This window comes from Fistularia commersonii, chromosome 4 (assembly GCF_037954325.1).
Source record: "Fistularia commersonii isolate RoL2024-O1a breed Wild chromosome 4, RoL_Fcom_v1.0, whole genome shotgun sequence".
Taxonomy (NCBI): domain Eukaryota; kingdom Metazoa; phylum Chordata; class Actinopteri; order Syngnathiformes; family Fistulariidae; genus Fistularia; species Fistularia commersonii.
Window position 1 is genome coordinate 2,832,395 of NC_141287.1, and position 24,122 is coordinate 2,856,516.

General features: G+C 44.7%; 2 protein-coding genes across 2 annotated transcripts in view; one reads left to right on the plus strand and one right to left on the minus strand.

Moving 5' to 3' along the window:
* Window positions 1-1,571: 1,571 nt before the first annotated feature.
* On the plus strand, window positions 1,572-16,041 carry chpfa (chondroitin polymerizing factor a). Its single transcript, XM_086144714.1, has 4 exons — window positions 1,572-6,610; window positions 7,907-8,471; window positions 11,247-11,429; window positions 11,587-16,041. Exons 1-4 carry the CDS (start codon window positions 6,321-6,323, stop codon window positions 12,847-12,849), a joined length of 2,301 nt encoding a protein of 766 aa, XP_086000840.1. The 5' UTR covers window positions 1,572-6,320; the 3' UTR covers window positions 12,850-16,041.
* A 2,942-nt stretch (window positions 16,042-18,983) lies between these two features.
* asic4a (acid-sensing (proton-gated) ion channel family member 4a) overlaps window positions 18,984-24,122 on the minus strand; it is a 143,278-nt gene continuing 138,139 nt past the window's right edge. The window contains exon 10 of the mRNA XM_086144715.1: window positions 18,984-23,062. Coding sequence (XP_086000841.1) covers window positions 22,931-23,062 — 132 coding nt within the window. The 3' untranslated portion in view covers window positions 18,984-22,930. The remainder of the gene's footprint in view (window positions 23,063-24,122) is intronic.

Genomic DNA, 24,122 nt, shown 5'->3' on the forward strand with positions numbered 1-24,122 from the left:
AATCAGAAGTTAACAGTGTTAAAGGTTTGTGAGAAATGTTTAATGCTAGACAAAAAAGAAAGTAAAAGAAAATAATTAGATAAATAAAATAATAAATAAATAAATAGACTTGCAAGGGTAATATAACATGTATTTAACTTTGTGGTTAACAAGAAATCTGGCATCAAACTGTATATTTTTTGGTTTTTGGATTTTTCCATAAATTTTAAGGATTTTTTATATAATTCCAAATCGTTTATAAAGAACTTAAAATTTTTTACTGAAAGAAGAACTTGGCCAGGCCTAAAATAACATTGACACATAGTTCATCTCTTTTGTTGCTTAAGAGGAAACCAAATGTTATGTCATCGCTTGAGAAGGAAACTGGTGACGATGGAAAATTGTCTTTAACCCATTTTTGAGTTTTAGCCCAAAAGCCCTGTACTTTTTCGCATGAGAAAAATATATGGTCAGTGGTTTCAATGTTGTCTTCACAAAAGGTACAAATATTATCGTCAATATTAAAGAGCACCCTCAATAATTCCTTAGATGGGTAGATGTCATTCATAATTTTGAAGCGGGTCTCTTTTGCCTTGGGGGGTTTGGGTGGAGTCAGATACATAGTTCGCAGCGTGGCACTCGATTCCTTATCAAATTTATTCAAAATATTATTTTTGTTTTGATGTCCGGGGAATAAGTTTTCTGTAAAACATTTCCTAATAAAGGAGTTGCTGCACTTTCTACCCAGAACTGAGATTCCCTGGAGTGATAGTGGGGGTAACTGTGGTTCAATGGTTTGGTGCGTCATTATATTTTTGGTCAGGAATACAAATTGTCGAGGCAGTGCGTTTCGTAACTTTATGAACTCTAATATGGGAGGGTTAAAGCTGTGTGTAGTACAGAACTGTTCATAGTCTGGAAGACTGCCATTGTCATCCATCAAGTCAATTATTGACTATATACCTTTCTCAAGCCATTCCTTGTAAAACAGAGATTTGTTGCGATGCAGCACATATCTATTGTTCCATATTATTGTACCCTGTGGTGAGAAATTATGTGCATATATCATTTTCCAGTACAATAATATTTGTTTATGGAACTCTGAAAATTTGACAGGAATCTTGTTGATATCAAAGTAAGAGATAAATAGAAGACTTAGTCCACTGACTTTGCTGAATAAGTAGTTAGGAATACAATGCCAGATAGAATGATGATGCTTGATCCAGGATTTCAACCAAATCAATCACTTTCAGCCCTCCTTCACTTGTTTCTTTCACCATATGTGATTTTTTTTTTTTTAGATAATGTGGTCTGTTCCTCCAGATATAGTTGAAATTTATTTGGTTAATTAAATTTTATGAGTTGATTTGGAGCAGCATTGCAATACATTGGGTATATACATCTAGATAAACATTCCTTTTTGGTCAAATATATCTGGCCTAACATTGATAAATCTCTTTGGAGCCATATATTCAATTTATCTTTACTTTTAACACACATCTATTAATAGGATATTGCAACAGTAATGAAAAGGTTAGCAAAGAGTGTTTTCCCTGCGCGCCAATGACGTCACTCACCCCTTCTGGCAAGGATGTAAACAAAGATGGCGGCGCCCGTGGAGCGTAAGCACAGGTGGAGATAAAGACTCCTTATTACACTGGAAAAACGGACTGGCATGCTTTCCATGCTCAATTCGAATTGTAAGTTCATGATAGTGGCTGGGTTGATGAGCAAAAGCCCTCCAGCTCACCATTTGTCTGACGGACGATGCTTTGTTTTGCTTGCTGCGAGTGAGAGCTAATTACAGCACGCTTACGGAGGCACTCAGGGAAGCACTTCGGACAGTGTTTTCTTCTGAAGCTCTTGAGATCGGAGCTACACGGTAGTCAGAGACACGGAGGGAAGTCAGTGAGGGCCCTGGGAAACGATTTTGAGGGGATGACACGGTCCAGTCTATCAGAGCACTTTCCCCTCCTGATCTGCACGTCCACACCCGGCTAGCTTAACCCCACACCCCGACTGACGCCCTAGAATATGCGCTGGAAAGAGAGATGGTGATGGGCACTAAGCTACATGGCGCTTCTTTCCTGGTTAAAGCAGCTGGGGAGTGTGATATGACTGTCCAGCGACCCCCATGGGTGCATGATGTGGCTGAATGATCAAGGGCCTCGCTGTGGCTGTGGAGCATCACCAGTGAATGCAGGTAGCAGACCAGCAGGCACATCCGGAGGGCCAGGCGTGCCTCTGCTGCAGCTGTGGTTGGCCTGGACACCGGAAAAGAAACTGCCGTGGCTAAGGCTGCGGGAAACGGAGCGGGGTCACTGTTGGTGGGACGCTGCATGACCCCACAACAAGGTCTTGCACACTATCAGTTCAGCGCAGCCGTGTTGCATTTAACTGCAGGGACAGCGGGCGGGACGTGGTTGTGGTGGGGAGGACTTCCATTATGGACTTTTGCCATATTCCCATCTGCACAGTGGAGGTGGCGGCTCTCTCCCCATGGAAAAAGGACTGTTGGAAAAGTTCACACATCTGCGGCTGATGGAGGGAGTTCTCCAGACAACATGGGTGGAACCAGCTACTGGGGAGAAAAGATGGCAGATAGCGGCGCCTAAGGAAATGCGGGGGGACAGTCCTGGCAGCCAGGCCTCCGACTGGGGTCAGATGAGAGCAGCTGTGGAGGACTTTTGTCGGTGCTGTGCCATCTGCACTGCTTGCAAGGGCCCACAGGGCCAGTCCAGGGCCCACCTACAACAGTTTCCGGTAGGGGAAGATATCATCGAACCATTGCCATGTCATGCTCCCTGCACTGGACTATTTTACGAAATGGCCCGAGGCCTATGCACTGCCCGATCGGGAAGCAGAGACAATAGATGCAGTGCTTGTTCAGCCGGCTAGGTGTCCCGGAATCTATCCATTGTGACCAGGGCAGAAATTCTGAGTCCAAAGTGTTTGCCACAATGTGCTCTCGCTTGGGCATCACAAAGATCCGCACGACACCACTCCACCGCCAGAGTGACGGATTAGTGGAGAGGTTCAATCGTACCCTGGGGGAGCAGTTATCCATGCTGACATCTGACCACCAGCTAGACTGGGATCTGCGCGTACCTCTTGTTTTGATGGCGTGCCACACAGCGATCCAGGATGGATCCAAGGAAGAGAAGTGTGTGTGTGTGTGTGTGTGTATGTATGAGAGATGAGATGAGATGAGATGAGAACAACTTTATTTATCCCGAAGGAAATTGTTGTGCCAGAGTTTCAAGCAAAAACATAACAATAATAGATAATAGTCGGAGGGAGAATAAGAAATACAATAAAATATAAAGTGTCAAGGTTAAGGCTATCAAGTGTTTTAAGGTCTTAAGTTATGAATGTATGTATGTGTGTATGTATGTATGCAAGTATGTATGTATATCTAGAGAGAGACTGTAAGATAATCTGATTATATACATTCTGTACATACATTTATTCCCAATCTGTAAGTGAATTGCCATCTCATTATGTACATATGTTTCATATAAATCTCATTATGTATGTATATATATATATATGTATACAATTCCTCTTCCTTCAGCCGCAGGAAATCTCAAAATCTTTGTACTTAAGACCATAAAACTCTTTATAGCCTTGACTTTGACACTTTATAATTTTATTTGTATATCTTATTCTCCCCCCCTTTTTTTTTTTTTTACTGTTTATACAATTTCATATTTTTTACTTGAAACTCTGGCACAAGAATTTCCTTCGGGATAAATAAAGTTGTTCTTATTCTTATATATACAGTATGTTTGTGTATGGATATATATATCAATTTATTTCCTTTTTTGCGAAATTCAATGTTGATTCCCTTGGAAAAAAAATGCATATGCAAATGCATTTCTGTGTGTTTGTCATTAAAAATAATTAAGAGCTGGGAAGCCTCACATCCTTGTCAAAGCCTGCAGCTGCAATCAGCAGTGGCCAGCTCGGATGCAGTTCGTGTGTTTGACACTAGAGGACACCCACCTTCATGGGTTGGCTGTGGGTTTCAAGGCTTCAAGATTTACTGTTACACAGAGTGCAACGAAATTTGGAGATAGCAGCTCTCAGGTTCAGTGTCATCAAAAACAGACAGAAACCAACTATAAAAAGCAAGACACAACACAACAATTCAACATTATTCCCGGTTTGATTCCCAGATCCTCCGATTGTGTTGAAGTGTTGAGCAAGACACTGAACACCTAACTGCTCCCCTGGCACGGCTCGATTCATCCATGATGAATATAATGCAGAGAAAGAATTTCCCGCAAGGGATTAATAAAGTAAAAAAACAACAACAAAAAAAAAAACAATAGCATTATTTCTGGGTCAAAGATAGAAGACAGAAAAAAATATAAGATAAGAAAAGAACAACTTTATTAATCCCGAAGGAAATTGTTGTGCCACAGTTACAGAAAATATAACAGTAATAAATAATAAAAAGAAAAAGGCAGAATTAGAAATAAACTGTAAACTGTAAAGTGTCTCAGTGAAACTATAAAGTGTCTTAGTAAACAAGTGATAAAACTATAAGTGTCTTAGTAACAAGTGAGGTAAGGAGTGCACAATTGTATGATAAAAGGAAAACTTGTAGTGTAGCTGTTATGAAATGAAATATTGCACAGTTCTGAATATTGCACAGTGAAATGAAATATTGCACAGTTTTGTTTTTTTTTTTAGGTTAAAGATAGGTTTTTATGGTTTTTATGACAAAACATAGAAGAATATGTAAATAAACACAGAAAAAAAGGGGAAAAGTAAAAAAGTGGATAGAAAAGGGTTTATTTCACTGTACTGTACGTGAGGTTCGAGTGTTCAGGGTTGTGCTGAATTTAGTGTGATGAGTGCTCTGGGGTAAAAAACTGTTTTACAATCTGTTTGTTTTTTGCATTGATTGAAACCACCTCCTTGATGGAAACAGTTGGAGAAGGTGGGATTGATCTCTGAGGATGCTGTGGGCTCTCCTGCAGCAGCATGTGTTATAGATGTCCTCAGGTGGCGGGACAGGATGACCCATCATTTTGTTGGGCAGTGTTTATGATCCTCTGCGGTGCCTTCCTTTCTGCTACTGTCCAGGACAGGCTTCACAGTGCAGAGATAAAAAGACATGAGCAACCTTTTGGTGAGGTTGTTCCTCCAAAGTGTCCTTGCAGCTTCTGCTGTGCCTTTTTTTCAGCAGTGCTAGATTCCTTCAAAATCCCATCCAAGCTGTCCTGTGGCTGCTGTCACGACCTGATGGTCGGCTTGATGTGAACAGATCGATATTAAAATCAATAAACCGCTGAAAATGATTGAAATGTCGCCGTTAAATTGAAATCCCCGCTGCAATTTCGTTGCAGAGCACAACATGAGCAACAAAACAACTATGATATTCATGGTTTCCATTTAACCTTTATCTAATGAAGATTTCGCTTTTGGATCCCACACTTGTGTGTTTTCATTAAATTGGGCTGCAAAGAAGCCATGAAACTCTTCTTCCTTTGCTTTGGGCTGCTCTCTTCAAGGTTCCCCTTCATGACCTCTTTCACTGCGTCCATAAACCTTTTCTCTGGTCTTCCTCTAGACCTCCTGCCTGGCAGCTCCAATTTCAGCATCCGTAAACCAATATATCCTCGTCTGTCCGTGACCAAACCATGTCAGTCCAGCTTCTCTCCGAAACATCTATCATGGACTGTCCCTCTGATGGCCTCCTTCCCGATCCTCAGTCCCTCTTCCTGCACATTCATCGCCTATAGAAGCCATGAACAACTCAAAACAACTCTCACAAGTCAAGTGCTTTATCACTCCATTTCTTACCACTGTGTTTTTATCTTTTATTGCGTGTATTGTGTGTTTTGTGAATGTTTCTACTGCAGTGTCGGAAAAGTGCCTCGAATAAAATGCTGATTGTCATTATGAAAATTCAATAGTTGCAAGCGGTTGACTGTTAAATATTTTAAAGTGTTTTTTTTTTTTTTTAATCTTAATTTTGCGGTTTGGGTTAATTTTATAACCGTTCTGGAAGATAGATAGACCCCCCTCGGATGGGGTCTATGTTGCACTCCTGTCCCTGCATTGATATCCCTCCGCGCGTCTGAGTCTGCGCAGTGATCCCGGCCCCGGAAGTAGTTCCGGCCCCGGGGGGCGTGGCCAGGCGGCGGCGGCGGCGGCGGAGGAGGCGGCGGCGGTCCCTGACACGTACAAGCCCAGGAAGAAGCTCCGTCTCCCCGCTAGAACTCGGCTCCGGACCCGATGTGAAGCCGCCCCGCGTCGGACGGGAGGCCTGTGCGGACGCCCCACCAACCTTCGCGGCGTGAGGGAGAGACGCCGAGCCGCCGAGAAAGATGAGATTGTCCACCTTCCTGTCGGCCGTCCGCTCGGTGGGCCCGGTAGTGATCGGCATTTCCCTGGGCTTCACGCTGAGTCTCCTCAGCGAAAGCTGGACGGAGGAGGGCTGTTTCCCCCGGGCCGCCGGCGCCGGGGCCGGGGGCCCGGCCCAGGACGGACAGCTCCGGGGCGCCCGGAGACCAAACTCCATCTCTATCGGTACCGACCCGGAGTCCGAGGAGGACTTCGAGCCGAGGATAGTCCCGTACAAGCAGGTCCAGCAGAGCGCCCAGAAGAAAGTTTTCAGGTAGCGGCTCCGTCCGTCCGGAAGACCTGTCTGTCCCGGAAAATACCCTCAACATTTATAGTAATTACGTTTTGTCGATGTTCATGTTTTTCTTTTAAATATCACGAAAGCGTTGTCGGTACTCTTATACTGCTTCATTCTGTGTCTGTGACTTTTCCCGTCTTTTTATCTATATATATTCCATTATATCAGGGTTGTGTTGTACAGGAACCGCGGATGACAAATAGCAATTTGGCTAGCTAAGGTACATGTTTACAAATGTTTAATGGTCCTGCCAAATGAACCTAATCCACATCTAAGTACATTTATATATGTATAAATACATATATATGTACACACACACACACACACATGTGCATAAATACACACACACACACACATATGTATAAATACACACACACATATATATATATATATGTACACACACACAGACACATATGTATAAATACACACACACACACACATAAGTATAAGTACACACACACACACACACACATATATGTAAATACACACTCTCACACACACACACACACAGACACATATGTATAAACACACACACACACACACAGACACATATGTATAAATACACACACACACACACACACACACACACACATATATAAAAATACATATGCATGTGTACACACATACAGTATATTTATCTTCAGCGGGAGTTTGAAGAGTAATTTTCAGTGTAAAGTGTGACAGAAACACATTTGGTTCGCAAACCGCAGAATTAGGTTGGAGATCCCAATCGATCAGCCGATCCGATTGGCGTCAGTGCTCCCGAGCATCAGGACGATTAGCGCCAAATATTTTCGCGGCACACTCGGATGTCGTGTTGTTTTAGTCTTAACCCAAATCGTGTTTCCTCCAAAGGTCAAGCTGTCAATGCCCCGTCAGTGACGTGGATGCCATCTATGGGTTTTAATGTAAATTTCCTCCTGGAATGTAACATCTGAGTGGGATGTTCAATGTCAGGTCATGTCGTTTCTTAAATGTGAGTCAACAATTGAGTAGGACAGCATGTCAGGACAAGTAGAAAGGGGCACCCGTGGCGGATGGATCTAAGTATTTCTATTTAATACTGTGTCGCGTCGGGAATGTCTGTGTTGCAAAGACTTCAAAAAGCTGCTCCTGTTCAATCTCGCATTCCGAGCATTTCACGATCGACGTAACAAAAACAGAGTGGAAATGTAAAAGAGCAAACTGCGGAGAATGAATTTAGCGTCGAGAAAGCTGTAGATATTCACCCTTTTATGATTTGTTTTTGACGTTGAGCAATGTCGTTTCCAGGGCTAAGTACATAAGCACGGAGTTGGGAATGAGAGAGCGCCTTTTCGTCGGAGTTCTGACTTCCAAAAACACTATCCAAACCTTGGGCGTAGCCGTCAATCGCACCATCAGCCACCACCTGGACACCGTGGTCTTCTTTACCGGCACGCGCAACCGCAAGCTCCCTCATGGCATGGTCGTGGTCTCTCACGGGGACGAGAGGCTCATATGGAACATGTTCCAGACCATTCGGTACATCTTAGACCATTACATCAGTGAGTATGACTGGTTCTTCTTTGTCCAAGACGACGCCTACACAGAAGCCGACCGAATCAAAGAGCTGGTGGAGCATCTGAGTATGGACCGAGAGCTTTACATGGGCAGCCCCGAGGAGTTCATCGGCGGGGAGATGGAAGGGACGTACTGCTACGGCGGGTTCGGCTACCTGCTGTCGAGGACCCTGCTCCTCAAACTCCAGCCCTTCCTGGAACACTGTAGGAATGACATCCTAAGTTCTAGGCCTGACGAGTGGCTGGGAAGATGCATCATTGACTACACAACCACCAACTGTGTCAACCAGTACGAGGTAGGGCCCGTCGCCGCATCGCACAAAACTCGACATGTCTTCTTATTTACTCCACGCTGAATGTTAGAAAATGATTTTTTTGCTGCTGATTTTAATTACTCTCTGGGACGGGATGGGTGAGCGGACATCGTTAGGCGATGGCGGATCAGGCCAAGGTGATTCCTGTAAAATGTTTTATTACCCGAAAACCCAGGGTCAAACTGTCACCGTATCCCAAAAACAAAACTTGCTAAGTATAAACAGAGAACAACTATGCAGCGAGGACAAACACTCGACAAGATCAAACCAACCGTCTCTCGCACATTTGTCGGATAGGAGGCGGTCATGAAGGGGGGGAAACATCATCGACAAATGCAAATGTCGACACAAAAGGCTGTGAAGTATTAAATTGACATTTCAATACAGCGATCCCTCGCTGTAACGCGGTTTACTTTTCACGGTTTCGCTACTTGACAGATTTGCATGGTGCATTGTGTTCTGCATTCCGATTGGCTAAAACGTCACTCCGCTTCCTCTCTACCTTAATAACGTTGCAGTTTAATATGTACACGTAAGTAACACAGCTTGCCGAATTTACACGACGTACGTGCAAATTCTCTCGCAATTTCGAGTTTCTCTAAAATCCGTAATGTTGACAAAACGCGACAAAAGGGCCCAAAAGGCAGCGGAAGATGCTATCTATCGCAGATAAAGCTAAACTTGTGGACATGCTAAGGGAAGCTAAAAGCTATGCGGCTGTAGGTCGGCATTACGGAATGAATGAATCTTCCGTTCGTTGCGTAAAGAAGGAAGAAAAAAACATAAGGACGAAAGCAGCAATAAGTTTTAATAAGGATTCAAAAAGGGTTGCAACTGTCCGCAATTTTTTTCATAATCATTTTTAATTTTCTCCCGTTTAATCCAATTACTCGGGTCGCGGTGGGCGGAGCTAATCTCTGCCATTTGAAGCCTTCTGTTCACATTGATGATTAAAGTTATCATTTGACAGTACAGTACAGAAGTTATTTGTTGAAAAAAACGTTTCTAAAGTACAGTACTTTTATTTGTGAAACAAACGATTGGGCCTGTAAAATGGTTTGTTCTTTCTTTTCAATCTATAATAGAGTATTTAATTGTATAATAATTGTAAAAAAAAAATAAAAGTTTCTACTTTACGGATTTTGCCTTTCACAGGTTCTTTTTGGAACGTAACCCCTGCCAAAAACAAGGTCATACTGTAATACTTAAAGATATTAAAATGTAATGATATATAAAGTGATGCGCTACACGTTAGACCGGCCCAAAGAAGGCCGGAACATAACAAACACCGCCTTTTTCCTTGACAGTACCCTTTAGCCACCGAAGGGACCCGTCAGCGGCAGGAAACCTCACAAAAAGCTAAACACCTCCACCCCGTCTGCCCAGTTGTGTCGTCGGCACACGTGGAACCGCTTGATAATCCTTCGCCGCGGTTTAACTGTGTCCCACTAACCAAACTACACCGCAAACCAACTGCTCCTATCTGCGTTCTGTATTATCTCTAAAAGTATCGGACCGTTCTGTCTGAATCCCGACATCGTATTTGTGGTTCTGAAATGTATTTCTGGAGTTTTAGACACCGCGCTCCGACGTAAGTGCCTCCGAATTTTCATAACTAAATATATAAATATCTTTTCTGAGGGGAAGCAGACTGAGGCAGATCGTAGTTAGAGGGAATGAGGAGCCACAAAGAGAGAAAAATTGTTGTTAGACGGTCATTGAGAACAGCTGTACGGCAGGTTATGGCCGAGGCTCTCATTCCCGTCAGAAAACCCGACTGTCATGGCACAAATCATGCTTTTCCTCCGGGAGAGCTCTTAAAACTGACAGACCGTTGTATAAAACTGTAATTACCATACTTATGCCGAGGTGGTATTTATATGACAGAGCAGTTCGCTAATACCCTTCTGTCTTTTTTTTTTTTTTTTCCCCCTCACTGCTCCGACAGCGCGGCGGAATAGGCCGGCAAACAGGCCGGCGGAGGAAAGCGGAGTCAAGCCTTTCTTTGGGTCAATGGTGTGAAAATCCCCTGTGGGTCAACATGCTATGTCCCCGTAATGTCATTAGCGCTGAGGGTCAAACAAGCTGTTGGCCGTCCTGATCCTGATCTTCCAGGGGAAGACGTCACTGTCGGCACAGTTTCCCTGATTGCTTCAGAAAGCTCGCTGAGCTGTGTGGATAGTACGAGTTGTGCGGCTGATATGGTTACTTTGAGCCGGAAGAGAGGTGAACGCTAACAGACATGCATTTCGCCGTCCAAGAGAGTTAGCGGACGACAATTTGATACAGAATGTACTTCTCTAATTGTCTCGTAACTCTCTGTCGGCAAACATTTGCCGGGTGACCTCGCTGCTCAGTGGAGCGGTCGGCTGCTTTGTTGACGCCGTTCTTTGTTCTTTTAATAGCTTGATCAGATTGGATTCACTTTTTTAATCACTCAAGCTGCTTAGGTGCTTACTTTGTTTCCAGCTCAAATGACTGTCTTTAAGTGGGATTCTTTCGCCAATGTTGTTTCTTTGATCTGTTTTTTTTTTTTTTTTTTCCCATTCCCAGTTCTGAAGGCAGTGATCGCTTTCCCACGAGAGATCAGTTGTGTGTGAAAATAATCTAATTGATGTGATAAACAGAGCCGCGCTGTCGCGTTAGCATGTTCCGTCTGCGTGGAAATAGCGTGGCGTGACAGCTAAGCTCGATTAAAGCTCGCCATGTTTCCGTCACGCTCCATTTGATGACAACCTCTCTGTTCCCGTCCCCCAGGGACTCCAGTATCACCATTACCAGTTGGGGAAAAACTCGGACCCCGGCAAAGAGCCGAACGAGCAGCTCCAGAACGCCCTGACCGTCCATCCAGTGTCCGACCCCGAGCAGATGTACCGGCTGCACAGATACTTCACTGAGATTGAGCTGCAGAAGACTTACAACGAGATCGCTAAGCTGCAGGTAAGCTGATTTCAAGCGTGACAAATCACCTTCGGTTCGACCACGTATAAAAACCTGTATTTCCTCTGCTTTCGTGGGCGCTGGTTTAAAGTTCCGCTTATTCCACTTAGCGCCGGTCGGCTACCGCGTCTGTTTGAGCGCTGTCTTATTTCCACAGGCGGAAATAAAGAACGTGAGCGTGGTTGCCTTCGAGGGCAACCGAAGCGCGCATTGGCCGGTGGGGCTCAATCCGCCCTTTGAGCCAAAGTCTCGCTTCGAAGTCCTGAAGTGGGAGTACTTTACCGAAGAGGAGATTTACTCGTGCATCGACGGCGCTCCCAAGTGTGAGCTCCGCGGCATCGACAGCATGGACGTGGCAGATGTGATCGACGTGGCGATGGGAGAGCTGAACAAGAAGTACAAGCCCATTTTGCACCTGAAGAAGCAGCAGTTAATTAACGGCTACAGGCGTTTTGACCCCATCAGAGGCATGGAGTACACCTTGGACCTGCAGCTGGAAGTGGCCAACCAAAAAGGTCACAGTCGCTCCGTCACCAAACGCGTTCACCTGGTGCGACCTCTGAGCCGCATCGAGATCATTCCCATGCCCTACGTGACCGAGGCCACCAGGGTTCACATCATTATACCCCTCACGCTGCAGGACAGGAGCCACGTAGACCATTTCTTTAAAGTCTTCGCCTCAAACGCCTTTGAGACCAGCGAAAACGCCATCCTCACTTTCCTGTTCATCTACGACCCAGTGGAGGCGCAGCAGGTGAACCAAAACGACATATTTGCCGGCGTCAAGATGCAGATCGGTGTTTATGAACGCAAGTATCCCAACGTGAAAATCCCTTGGATCAGCGTGAAGACGGAAACCCCCTCGCAGATCAAATTCATGGACATCATCTCCAAGAAGCACCCGGTCGACACGTTGTTCCTCCTGGCTAACGTCAACACGAACGTCGACTCGGAGTTCTTAAACCGCTGCCGCATGAACGCCATTAACAACTGGCAGGTGTTTTTCCCCATCCACTTCCAGGACTACAACCATGACGTGGCGTATCACAACCAGCAGCCCCCGCCCGCCGTCGACCTCGTCAAGGACGCGGGGCATTTCGACCGCTGGTCGTTCGACGAAGCTTGTTTTTACAACTCGGACTACATGGCGAGCCGCACGCGAATGGCGGCCGACGTTCAGGAGAACGAGGAGCTCTTGGAAACCTTGGACATCTATGACATGTTCGTGAAGTACTCGGGCCTGCATGTGTTCAGGGCAATAGAGCCGGCGTTGCACCAGCAGTACCGCTACCAACCCTGCAACCCCCGGCTTAGCGAGGACATCTACCACCGGTGCGTTCAGAGCAACCTGGAAGGTCTGGGCTCTCGCTCGCAGCTGGCCATGCTGCTATTTGAACAAGAACAAGGAAACAGCACCTGAAGACACCAGCGAAGCCCGTACGCTGGCTCGTGGTCAAATACTAAGACATGGAATTGGCAAAAACGCAAACTTTTTTAACGTCACCGGAAACACAATCAACCCTTATTTGGTTCAGCTGGTGCTAGCTAGGGATGTTCTTTTAAAATGTATTTATTTTGTTTAACAGAGCACGCACTCCGTCCCCCCGACGCATTGGTTCTTCTTCAAGCGATTGAACGCAAACGCGATGCGGCTGCTGGACCGCTTTAATAGTCCAAATAGCCCAGTCCTAGAACGCCAACAGATTTTAGCCTAGCATGTCTAGCATTACTTAGCTTTAATTGGTACCGACGGTACTGCCCTCGGTGGGGTAGATGTCCTTCCTTTGGCGGTGTGTAACTTCGAAGCCGCTTTTTTAGCCAAATGAACGCAGCGCATTTGAAAAGGATTCGCTCACGGCACAAATCTGTACAGATACGTTGCAGAAAACCTCCCAAATTTTTGCTTCTCACAATTCTAGAGCGCTCCGTTGGGCAGTATTTGACCACTTGTGTGCAGCGGTAGGGCCTTAGCGTGCAGGCGTTTTTTTTTAAAGCGCCTCTTTACTTTTTTTGCACTAGTGGTGAGCAAACAGGAGAACTGTTTGTGATAACTTGATGGGAGTCCGGCTGCTTTCGGGTTTGTTTTCAGAGGTGGAGAAGCAAGGAGCAGAAAGCTGCTGTGGGATATACGTTTCCTTTTAGAGCAGAGCCCAGACGATACCGGGGTCATTGGCCGATATCCGTCTTTTTGCAGATGACACCCTATACCTCGGCAAATACGAAACTTTATAATCGCCGATCGGTTGTTATATTTACATTCCCGGCAGTCACCAACATTGTTTTTAAGACACTGACGTTACGTTGAATGTAAATCGTATTTAAAGGGGCATCTGAATTTCATTCGACATTTTCAGTCACTCTCCGTTTCGCCCCTTTCTCATGTCCAACCAGAAATCACCTGTAGTTTGTCAACATTTATACACAGTAAACATTTCAGACGCTTTGTCAGAATCCGAAACCTGTGCAATCAGCTCCAAAAGTCCCATTATTGATTGGGCTCTCATCTGGAGAATGTTGTCCGATTTAATGCTTAAATCTCATCAGATGCAGTGTTTTTGTGTGACACTTCAAGAGTATATCTTGCTAAATGTGCCTTGTCACCGATCATTCGAACGCTAGCTGTTTACCGGAGTTTGTTAGAACTTTATTTTTTTATTCCTTTTTCGGATCGTCGTCACAACCTGGACGGAGACCGAGTTGAATGCGTCGCGGTTCGACCTTCACGGGCGACTCGGACGTTTCTTGAATACATCCCAGAGGTGAAGCTAAGCTAACAGTGAGCTGGAAATCTCCGTTTGGGTCTTGTCCTTTTGAAAATCGAGGCAAAAAGATTAGTTAACACCTGGAATATTTAAATCCTTTATCAAGTAAGCGGCACTTTGAAATAGTGTTTAAGTTATTAACGGCGTGGAAAACACGATCCGCTCCAGGTACGATTCATCGCTTCATGCTGTTGGGGTTTTTTTTTTTACGATGAAAGAGTCTATAAGTTATTGAGTTTTGAGTCCTTATCCTCCATTTGTTTCCTTCCCTGAGCTTTAGCAAAGGTTTTCTTGGCAGTGCACCATGGGGAGGGCTGGACACCCACAGAGATTGTAATGAAAGTTATTTAAAAAGTGCAATATTTCCAATAACACCACTGGATAACCGCCCGGCGGAGGGCAGAGTGTCCATCGCATCGCAGCGAGACGACATATTGTTAATATAAAATGACTTATTTATATTGCGGCATTTGGATCCGTGAGCCGATCTGAACACCCGGCTTCCCGTGATTTTCCTCTCCGTTCCGAGAAGCCGGATTTCGGTCAGATCCGAGTTTTTTTTTGTTTTTTTTTTCTCGTTTGTTTTCCTCAAAATGTCACCAAAATGTATACTTTTTAGAAAAGAAAGACTGTATCGATTATCGACGAGAGGCCGTTCCCGACGATCCGGCAGAGGTGAAGGGAAATAGCGGAGAAGTTTGGACCCCCCAAGCAGGAAACTCCACATCTCCACGGAGTAATTCACCAAATTAAGCTATTGTAGACTGGATGTGAAGCTCACCGAATATCTGGAGCTCCTTCTGAACATCCTGCTGTTTATTTTCTGAGAAAAGCGTCAGTTGCAGACTTTGTGAAGATGATGTTGGGTCCCATCAATGAGTCCCTTGAAGATTCCAGACCGCCGCTGGTTGTTTTCTGATGTTGGTCTCTGGTCTGGTGCAGATATCAGACCTGCAAAAGGGGTCGAGCACAGAAAAAAACAAAATATACCCAAACACACGGTTGACCTCCTGCCACTGGATCTTCATGAGTCTAACACCATTTCATAAGGGGACATCAAGGACATCAAGTCCTTGTGGGCTTCAGGGTGAACACACACACACACACACACACTTACACACACACCAGAGAGGTCGGCCTCCGGATTTCTCGCGTCCTTTCCTTTATCTCGTCTCTTCATCAACGAGAGCAGGTTTTTTCCCCCCAAAATGTCTTCCTCCCCAGAAACCACTGTGAAACCTGGAGGAACAAGACGGCGTTATGAAGTTGCGTTTGTTTTTTTTTTTGTTTTTTTTTGTTACGGTATGCAAGTGTGCGAGGGCCCGTGAGTGATAGCAGTTAGTGGCCGCCTCTTGAGGATTTTTGTAATTTATTTATCCTTACGGATTATGCAGATTCCATACACATGGAATTCTCCATGTGCATAAATACTTTATAAAACAAGCCTTTTTTTTTTTTTTTTTTTTTTTTTTAGTTGTACCCACACTACAATTTATATTTTATTATTTTGGTAACAAAAACAAAACAAAAAAAAAAAAAAAAAAAAAAAAAACAGAATATATTCTTTATCTTGCTTTATATTTTGTGTGTGTTTTCACTCAATAATCCATTCCAAAAGATTCAAATAAAAAAAAAAAAAAAAGGATTTGGGGCTCGGCTCCTGTCAGTCAGCGCCTGGACCTCTGGGTTTACATAGATTTATGCAGATGGGTACCAAAGCGATGTAGTGCAAGCTTTACATTTTACATATGTCACATTTTGTTACGTGCTATTTTTGGAATGACTGTAAATGAACTGTGAATTATTGTGATTTCAAAAATAAAAAAGGAAAAACTTGACTCTGAAAGCTCCACGGACTCCACGTCTAGTGGTATTTTCTGCGTATATTTATATATATATATATATATATATATATGAAGTATTTGTAGAATCCACTTTGTCCTTTAGGTGTCAGCAGAAGAGCATGTTCCGGCGTGCAGGGCGACTACCGGGTCTTTTTGGACATTTTAGAAAGGCATCATCTTGGATATCTGCCCGGAACCCCTGGACACGTCTCGTCCTCCCGGCGAGATGCAAGGTATTTCCAGACGTCTGGAGCGGGGAAAATGTTACAAACGTAATTACAGCCGTAGTTATTTCAAGGGTCTGTATGCTCCGGCCCCGGGCTCGCCGTAAAACCGCATAATTACAGAGCAGCTGGGACTTAATTGCAAGCCATCATTTGGTACTTGGATCCCAGGACTTTCTCCTCCCACGCCAGGACGCGCTGTTTTCATGACTCCGGGGTCACGACAAGGGTATTTTGGAAAAACACCTTCTCCCGGACGACCGTCTCACCCGTTCTAACCCTCACGTCGGCCCGGCGGGTCGTCCTCCGATGGGACCTGATCGCTTTGCAAAACACGCAAGGATGGAACGGGACAACGGCAGGGATTATATACTGCTCAAAAAAATAAAGGGAACACTTGAACAACACAATGTAACTCCAAGTCAATCCCACTTGTGTGAAATCATAGTGTCCACTCAGGAAGCGACTCAGATTCATTTGGACTTGTTTTAAGGACATTACATCAAAGTTGGATCAGCCTGGAGTTTGTTTTTACACTTTAATGTTGAGTGTGATTCCTAATCCAGACCTCCATGGGTTGATATAATTGATTTCCATGGATCATTTTGGTGTGATTTTGTTGTCAGTACATTCAACTGTATAAAGAGCAAAGTATTTCATAAGAATATTTCATTCATTTAGATCTAGGATGTGTTTTTGAAGTGTTCCCTTTATTTTTTTGAGCAGTGTATAACAACTCCTACGAAGTTGTAGCTCATACCGTAAGGAACTGATCCAATATAGAGCAGGAGATCACCTTTAGCGGAGCAGAAGGTTAGCAGAAGGTCTCTGGTTGGATTCGGGTTCCTCCCACAGTCCAAACACAAACAAGAGGTTCACTGGAGACCCTAAACCAGGGGTCGGGAGCCACAAAAGCCAAATATTTCTTGATATATTTCATCGAGAGCCATATAGTATATAGTAGTTTGAGGCCGATCGAGTCCATTCTGTACTAGAAAGATGTGAGTTAATGGACCAAAATTTATAGAATTCTCAGTTATGACTTTGACCAATATTCATTGAACGAAAATATCTCAAAGTCGCGACGTCAATGTATATGTGCCGAATACAGTGGCGGCGCAGTCGAGAGCGTAAGGCAGGGGTCGGGAACCTTTTTGACTGGGAGAGCCACAAAAGCCAAATATTTCTTGATATGTTTCATCGATATAGTATTTTTAACGCACAAAAAATGAAATACGTCTTACTTTTAATGCGACCTCTGGTGCTAAAGTGCCGCTTTATATTTGACCGTTTCATCGATGCAATTTTATCATAGCATATTAGACAAACCGCAGATCCAAATGCAAATTCCTCTGTCTGCACGGTAAGTATCGTCTTTTTTTTTCTTTGTCGCCATCTTTTCCGTTACGAGGGTTGATGCGGATAAAGTAGTTGGCTATTTGATCAAATTAATTTCTTCACCTTTACATTGAGCACTTTCAACTTGCAAAAGACATATTTTATTGCCTGTTTATATACTGCTCAAAAAGATAAAGTGAACACTTGAACAACACAATGTAACTCCAAGTCAATCCCACTTGTGTGAAATCATAGTGTCCACTCAGGAAGCAACACACATTCATTTTGACTTGTTTTAAGGACATTACATCAAAGTTGGATCAGCCTGGAGTTTGTTTTTATACTTTAATTTGGAGTGTGATTCCTAATCCAGACCTCCATGGGTTGATACAATTGATTTCCATTGATCATTTTTGTGTGATTTGGTTGTCAGCACATTCAACTGTGTAAAGAGCAAAGTATTTCATAAGAATATTTCATTCATTTAGATCTAGGATGTGTTTTTTAAGTCTTCCCTTTATTTTTTTGAGCAGTGTATATTGTATAGTTATTTTATTGCCTATCTATATATTTCATACATATTGTCTATTTTATACAGTTTTATATTTGTATTGTCCAGGACTACAGATGGAAATTAGCTATGAGCTATAATCTGGTACAAACGTCTCTGCCTCTGTGCTTCATGTATTTGTACACTGTCCTAATAAACATCTAAACAAACAAACAAACAAACCCAGACGTGTTCGGAAGCCGACGGTTCCCGACCCGTGAAATTTATCTTCGAAACTAATTTCTGTTTACTTTAAAATGACACAGTATTATGAAGAAATCTTCTTCTTTCGTCGCCACAGCGAACCAACTTTCTCCATCTAACGCTAAAATAATCATGAAGAAATATCACAAGTATTTTAAAATCAGCTCCAAACTGATTTTTTCTTTTTTAACTTGTCTGGGAGCCATACGGCATCACCAGAAGATCCATAGGTTCCTGACCTCTGGTCTACAAGGTCCAGACGTGTGAATGAAAGGGAAAATAGTTATAAACTCACCCCTGAGTGCAGGATATGCAATAAAAATTCTATCACCTTGATGCAGCGTTGGACGCCAGGAGGATGATTGGTCACGTGCTGCAGGTCATTCTTTGGATTACATTAAAAAAAAAAAAATGCACCGAGGAAATTATCATGGGATTAAACATCTGCAGGTTCTTCATCTCCTCATCCCACACAACCTCCCCGACCTTGGAGTTCCTGGCGCGGCGCCGCGCGCAGATCAATGCCACGGATGTTGTGGTCCACACAGGCAGAAGGTCACCGTGTCGGAGATAAGCAAATAAATAAACGTCGGCGTGGCGGCTCTGAGAATCGCAGGAATGCGAAACCGACGCGCGGCGAGATGCTTCGCGACGCCGAACCGGTCAAGGTTGAAAGTTACAACCGCGCCTGGGAACGGGAGAAACCGAAGGGGAGGAGGCGGCGGCGGCGGCGAAGAAGAAATCCTCTGATTACCATTCAAACAATTCTGCAGCGGAAAGCGGCGCCGCATTCATCCCCGGCTCGCGGCCCCCGGGCGACGCAGCGGAGGATAGCTACAATTATTGATGACAGAAGGGAAGATTGTTATGCATGGCCTGTTCGGGATGTCATCAGAGACTGTGATTGGGAACCTTTTGAAAATGTCAAAGTGACACATGATTATGAATATTAAACAGCCATATAGAGCCCATGATTACTTGACAGGGGGAGGGGGTGTGACAGGGTCTCTCCGCCGCCCCAAAGTGATGTATGGAGATGCTGCAGCCACGGGATGCCATCATCCAATTAACAGAAATGCTACGTTGTTTTTTTTTTTTTTTTTTTTTTTTGGAAACATAAAATCCTCTGTTGTGAAGTATTTCATTCATTTCCCAAACAAATGTGGCCCGGATTCCTTTCAGGACGACGTGTTTTTAGAAGATATCCAGGTTTCGGATGCCAAAAAAAAGGGCCGAGGGACTAATATCAGTCCTATATTCACAAATATGTTCTTGCAAACATGCTTAATTCGTTCATTCATTCCCAGCTGTGATTGGCCGAGAGGTTCACCTCGGAGCTGTCAATCACCGGGACACATACGGAGACATCCAACCAATCACACGTCAGGATGGTGGACCGTGGGAGGAACCCGGGGAACCCTGAGGAACCCCACAGTGATCCCACACTAATTTTAGGCCTCTGACCTGAACATCGACCCGGAGACGAAACCAATGTGAGAGCGAATCATGAGGATTTGTTGAGGTTGGTGACGAGAAGGTGGGATAATCCGAAATGGGAACTACAGCTGATAAATTCAAGGATGTCCGACGGCATTTAAAAAGTGTTTTGAGATCCACCTGGACAGATGAACGGTTCGCTATCATCTGTCCACGTTTCCATTTCGAGGTTTCTCGGTTTGCCAAAACTGCCAAACACCGAGTAAACACTCCTACTGGATGGCGACCTTAACCTCGGCCTTCAACTCGACCTTCAGTTTCGTCATGATATCGTTCGCATTACGTGTTCTGTACCCAAAAAATGTCCACAGATTTCTTCCTCCTGTAATTCAAAGAGACAGTTCGGCGTTAAATCGGGTATGAGACCGATTTTCCAATGATTCCTCCCTTTGTAAGCCATCAAACTGGTCGACCGTCAACGGGAGACGTCTGCCTTCTCCGGGACACAAAAGAGCAGTGATGTAGTCTTGTATGTAGGTCCGCTTGCGGGCGTCACCACGTTTGTTCATGCTCAGAGGTGCAAGTCAGGAGATCAGGTGGACTGTTGATCTGACTTATGTGGCCACTGTAACTGGCAGTTTGATCGGACATGTATGCCCGTGGAGGTGCAGACTCTCAACCAACCCGCATCTTCCCTCCCTTTTGGCTTCCTATTCCAGCTTTCTGGACTTCATGGGGAGGTGAGGGGAACTACTTGTTGCACTGGCTACCAGTAGCTGCCAGGATCAAGCACAAGGTCCTGACCCTGGCCTTCAAAACCACCTCAGGAACAGGTCCAGCATATCTGAACCAAATGATAAGACCTTACGTTCCCGGCAGAGAGCTGCGTTCCTCTAATACAAACCTACTAGCAGTACCTTCTGCTCGCTCTAAGCGATCTCAGGCCAAACTGTTCTCAGTTCTACTACCTCAGTGGCGGAACAAACTTCCGGAAGCAACAAGACGAGCATCATCTCTCTCAACCTTCAAGAAACAGGTAAAAACTCTTCTCTTTCAGGACTTTTTACTGCGCTGATGCCCCAGATCAGGTTAGGCAGCAAGTTAGGCTATGCAGCGTGTGTGTGTACGTTTGTGTATGTCTTGCCAAAAAAAAAAAAAAAACAACTCACTAACCCCAGCTTACTGTTCTGTATATTTCCCGTGCATCTTGTATTTGCAAGTGTTATTTGCAGTCCTTATGTCCTCTATTGTAAGTCGCTTTGGATAAAAGCGTCCGCCAAATGTAATGTAATGTAAAAACTGTGATGCCAAACAAGTCCATGAAACTACAACTCCCTTGGCTCCTTGGACATGATGCTAATATCAGTTGGAGTTTAGGGTCCCTGGTGAGTTGGACACATTTGTGTGCTTCTCAGCTTCACTCCAGTATTCGTCCACCGATGCCCTGAAGCGATGACCTCCCCGTCCCATCGCAGATTTGTAGAACTCTAGCTAGTCCCAACCCCTTTTGAGGATGCAAAAGTAAAAAAAACTCCTACTGGACGGTGCCACTCCTGAGCCGACCTTAACCTCACCCCTAAAGCTGACAAATTTACGCCTGGTTTCGAGTTTGACCCAAAAGGGGGCGAGTCAAGACACGTATTCCTCGTGTAACTCAAAGGGACCGTCCACTTACAAATCAGGAATAAAACAGATTTTCCTCATATTCGGCTTTTTATGGTTCCCTGTGAGGGGGAGATGTTTACTTCCTCCAGGAAACAATGGGAGTGTCCACAAATCATGTCCTGGTTACAAGTACACACACCGATGCAGGAAGGTGTGTTTGCGCGAAACGAACAAACCCCCGGGAGGAGGAAGGAAAAACCCTGATTGTTGGCGAAGCAAAGTGGCAGCTGATCACAAGGAGGCGCAATGATGAATCATTTAAATCAATTGCTGTTTTCAGGGTTTATAATAATATGATCACTCTAAGTCTTATCTTTAGGAACAAAAGCAAGTCTCATAGGATCCCGATGTGAACATTGTGAAACGCTCCCGGATGAGCCGGGAGCGTGAGCTTGATTCATTAAAATAACAAAAAAAAAAAAAAAAGAGTGCGTAGCAGAAAAAAACAACAACCAATAGTCGGAATCAAAGAAGTTCATTTTTCTCATCTGTACAAACGGATTTATACTTTGCAGTCTAACATACCTGCAGGTTTCGGTGTACAGTAAATGCTACAATCGTGATTGCTATTATCTTATAAAATGTTTCTTTTTTTTTGTTTTTTTGTTTTTTTTGTCTCTCTCTCTAAACTGTATAAATAACCGAAATCGATATTACATAAGTTAAATATCAACCGAATATGAACAACAACCACCGGCGAAACAGAACCTTAGAAGTTCCCTAATTTAAAGTCGAACTTTACAGTGTCACCATGTCAATGTTACAATGCACAATGCTACTGTCTAACACCTGAACCACAGCGCAGACGAGGTGGACGGTGTCGGCGGGAGGGGGGTTGCCGCTATCTCCTAAGCAAAGGGTACCAGGTTTTCGCCCTCCCTTGTATTTTAAATGGACGTAACACCGCTTACCGAAGTGTTCCAATGTCGTATACAATACAGAACATATAGATCATCGTATAAATAATTGTATGATTTATGACGGTGCGACGACTCCATAGGGTACAGCGCGTTTTTCCTTGAAGTCGGGGGGGCAACAGTTGGGGGGGGAAGAGATAAATGGAGGATCGTGGACAAATAAATCAGAGGTGCTGGCTGAATAAATAAATTATATATCTTTTCCTTTTCTTGGAGTATAAACCGGTGACATGCAGTCCTCCTCCCCCTCGTCGTGGGCATGTACCAAAACATTGGTCCTGAAAACCGAAAGTGCTTTACTCCTAGCGTGAAGCAAGACCCAGTCAAGAGGGGGTCCCTCATCCGGACGAGGCGGGTTAAAGTGAAAGCGGTGTCCGGTTTGTGCCTACATACTGAAACTGTAACGTACACGTGGATTGTTAGCAGCACGAGTTTGGTGTTCGACTTTGGCTGTAGCTTTGTCGCAGATGACAGCAAAGGATCCACGGGAATGCTGAGGGTCCGCTCGCGATCGCATCTCAGATTGCTCTCCTCTTTTAAGGGAAACGCCGGGTCGGCTTCTAGCAGGCGAAGTCCTCGAACACCCCGCGGTGCCCGGGATGGAGATGGCGGGGGTGAGGATGGTGGTGGTTGGGAAGCATCGTGTTGGCATACGCCCCCTCCGGGTGACTCCTCGCCGTGTCCATCGGCTCCTGTCGGGTGCAGAGGAAACAGCTCGACTCACGCTGAGAAAACAAGTGCACGATATTCACAAAGCTAACAGTTCTACGTTCACTTCGGTCACAAATCGGTCACAAATATTGATCTACGTTTTGGTCACCGATCAACAAGCGACATGTATGCCCGGTGTCTGGCAGCTTCATCTTGGTCGGTAGGTTTCGTGGGGATGACTTGGAACCGGACGATCGTGTCCTTGACCCTTCCTGCTTTGACCTTCTGGAGTGTATTGCAGAACTGATTGAGCCCACGACCGAGTTGGACCTGCACTGAACTGCTTAAAAAGGCCCTGCATTCTTGCGATTTTGATCACAACCCCTCCCTGTTTGGGCTTCATGCTCTGGTATCTGCTCTCTCCGCAGATCTCAACCGGTCCAAAGAGTTCTGAAAGCCTTCCTGAGCTTCAGCAGTGCTATGGAGTTTTCCTTTTTAGCCCGAAACTTCATCGGCATGTTTGCGGTGCAACATGAAAGCGGCCACTGCAACTTTCATCCATGCTTTGTATGAGAAAGTTAAAGATGAGTGGCCTTCTTTCATGGGATAGGATTACCCTGGGAGCATCTGGGAGCAGACTGGAGAGAGATTATGAGCTCAAACCCTCCTCATTTCATGCTGGCTGTCCTTCAACACCCTGAACCCCCTTCTCTGCGCTCTGTCAGCAATGAACCCATGCAATAAAGACTCAAGTGTCTCTTGCCAAAGGAGAGGGACAAACAAAGCAGAGCAGAGATGTATGCTTGCACTGTGGGGAGGAGTCGCTGCTACGTATATTCATGCTATGGAAGACAGAGGAGCGAGTCACGGAAACAGGTAGACTTTTCAGAGCATGTCCCCGATAAATCTAACTTAACTAGCCACTGTAACCAATGACTACACCTGGTCGGATGTCGGTTGGATGGGAGATAACAGGTATCTCTCCTGGGAAGTAGACCCTGGCTCAGAATCTAACCCTTCCCTCTCTTGTAAGCTTCCTATCCCAGGTTTGGATTGTGAACTTGGACCGGTGGAAGGTGATTATTTGTCGCCTCCAAAGAT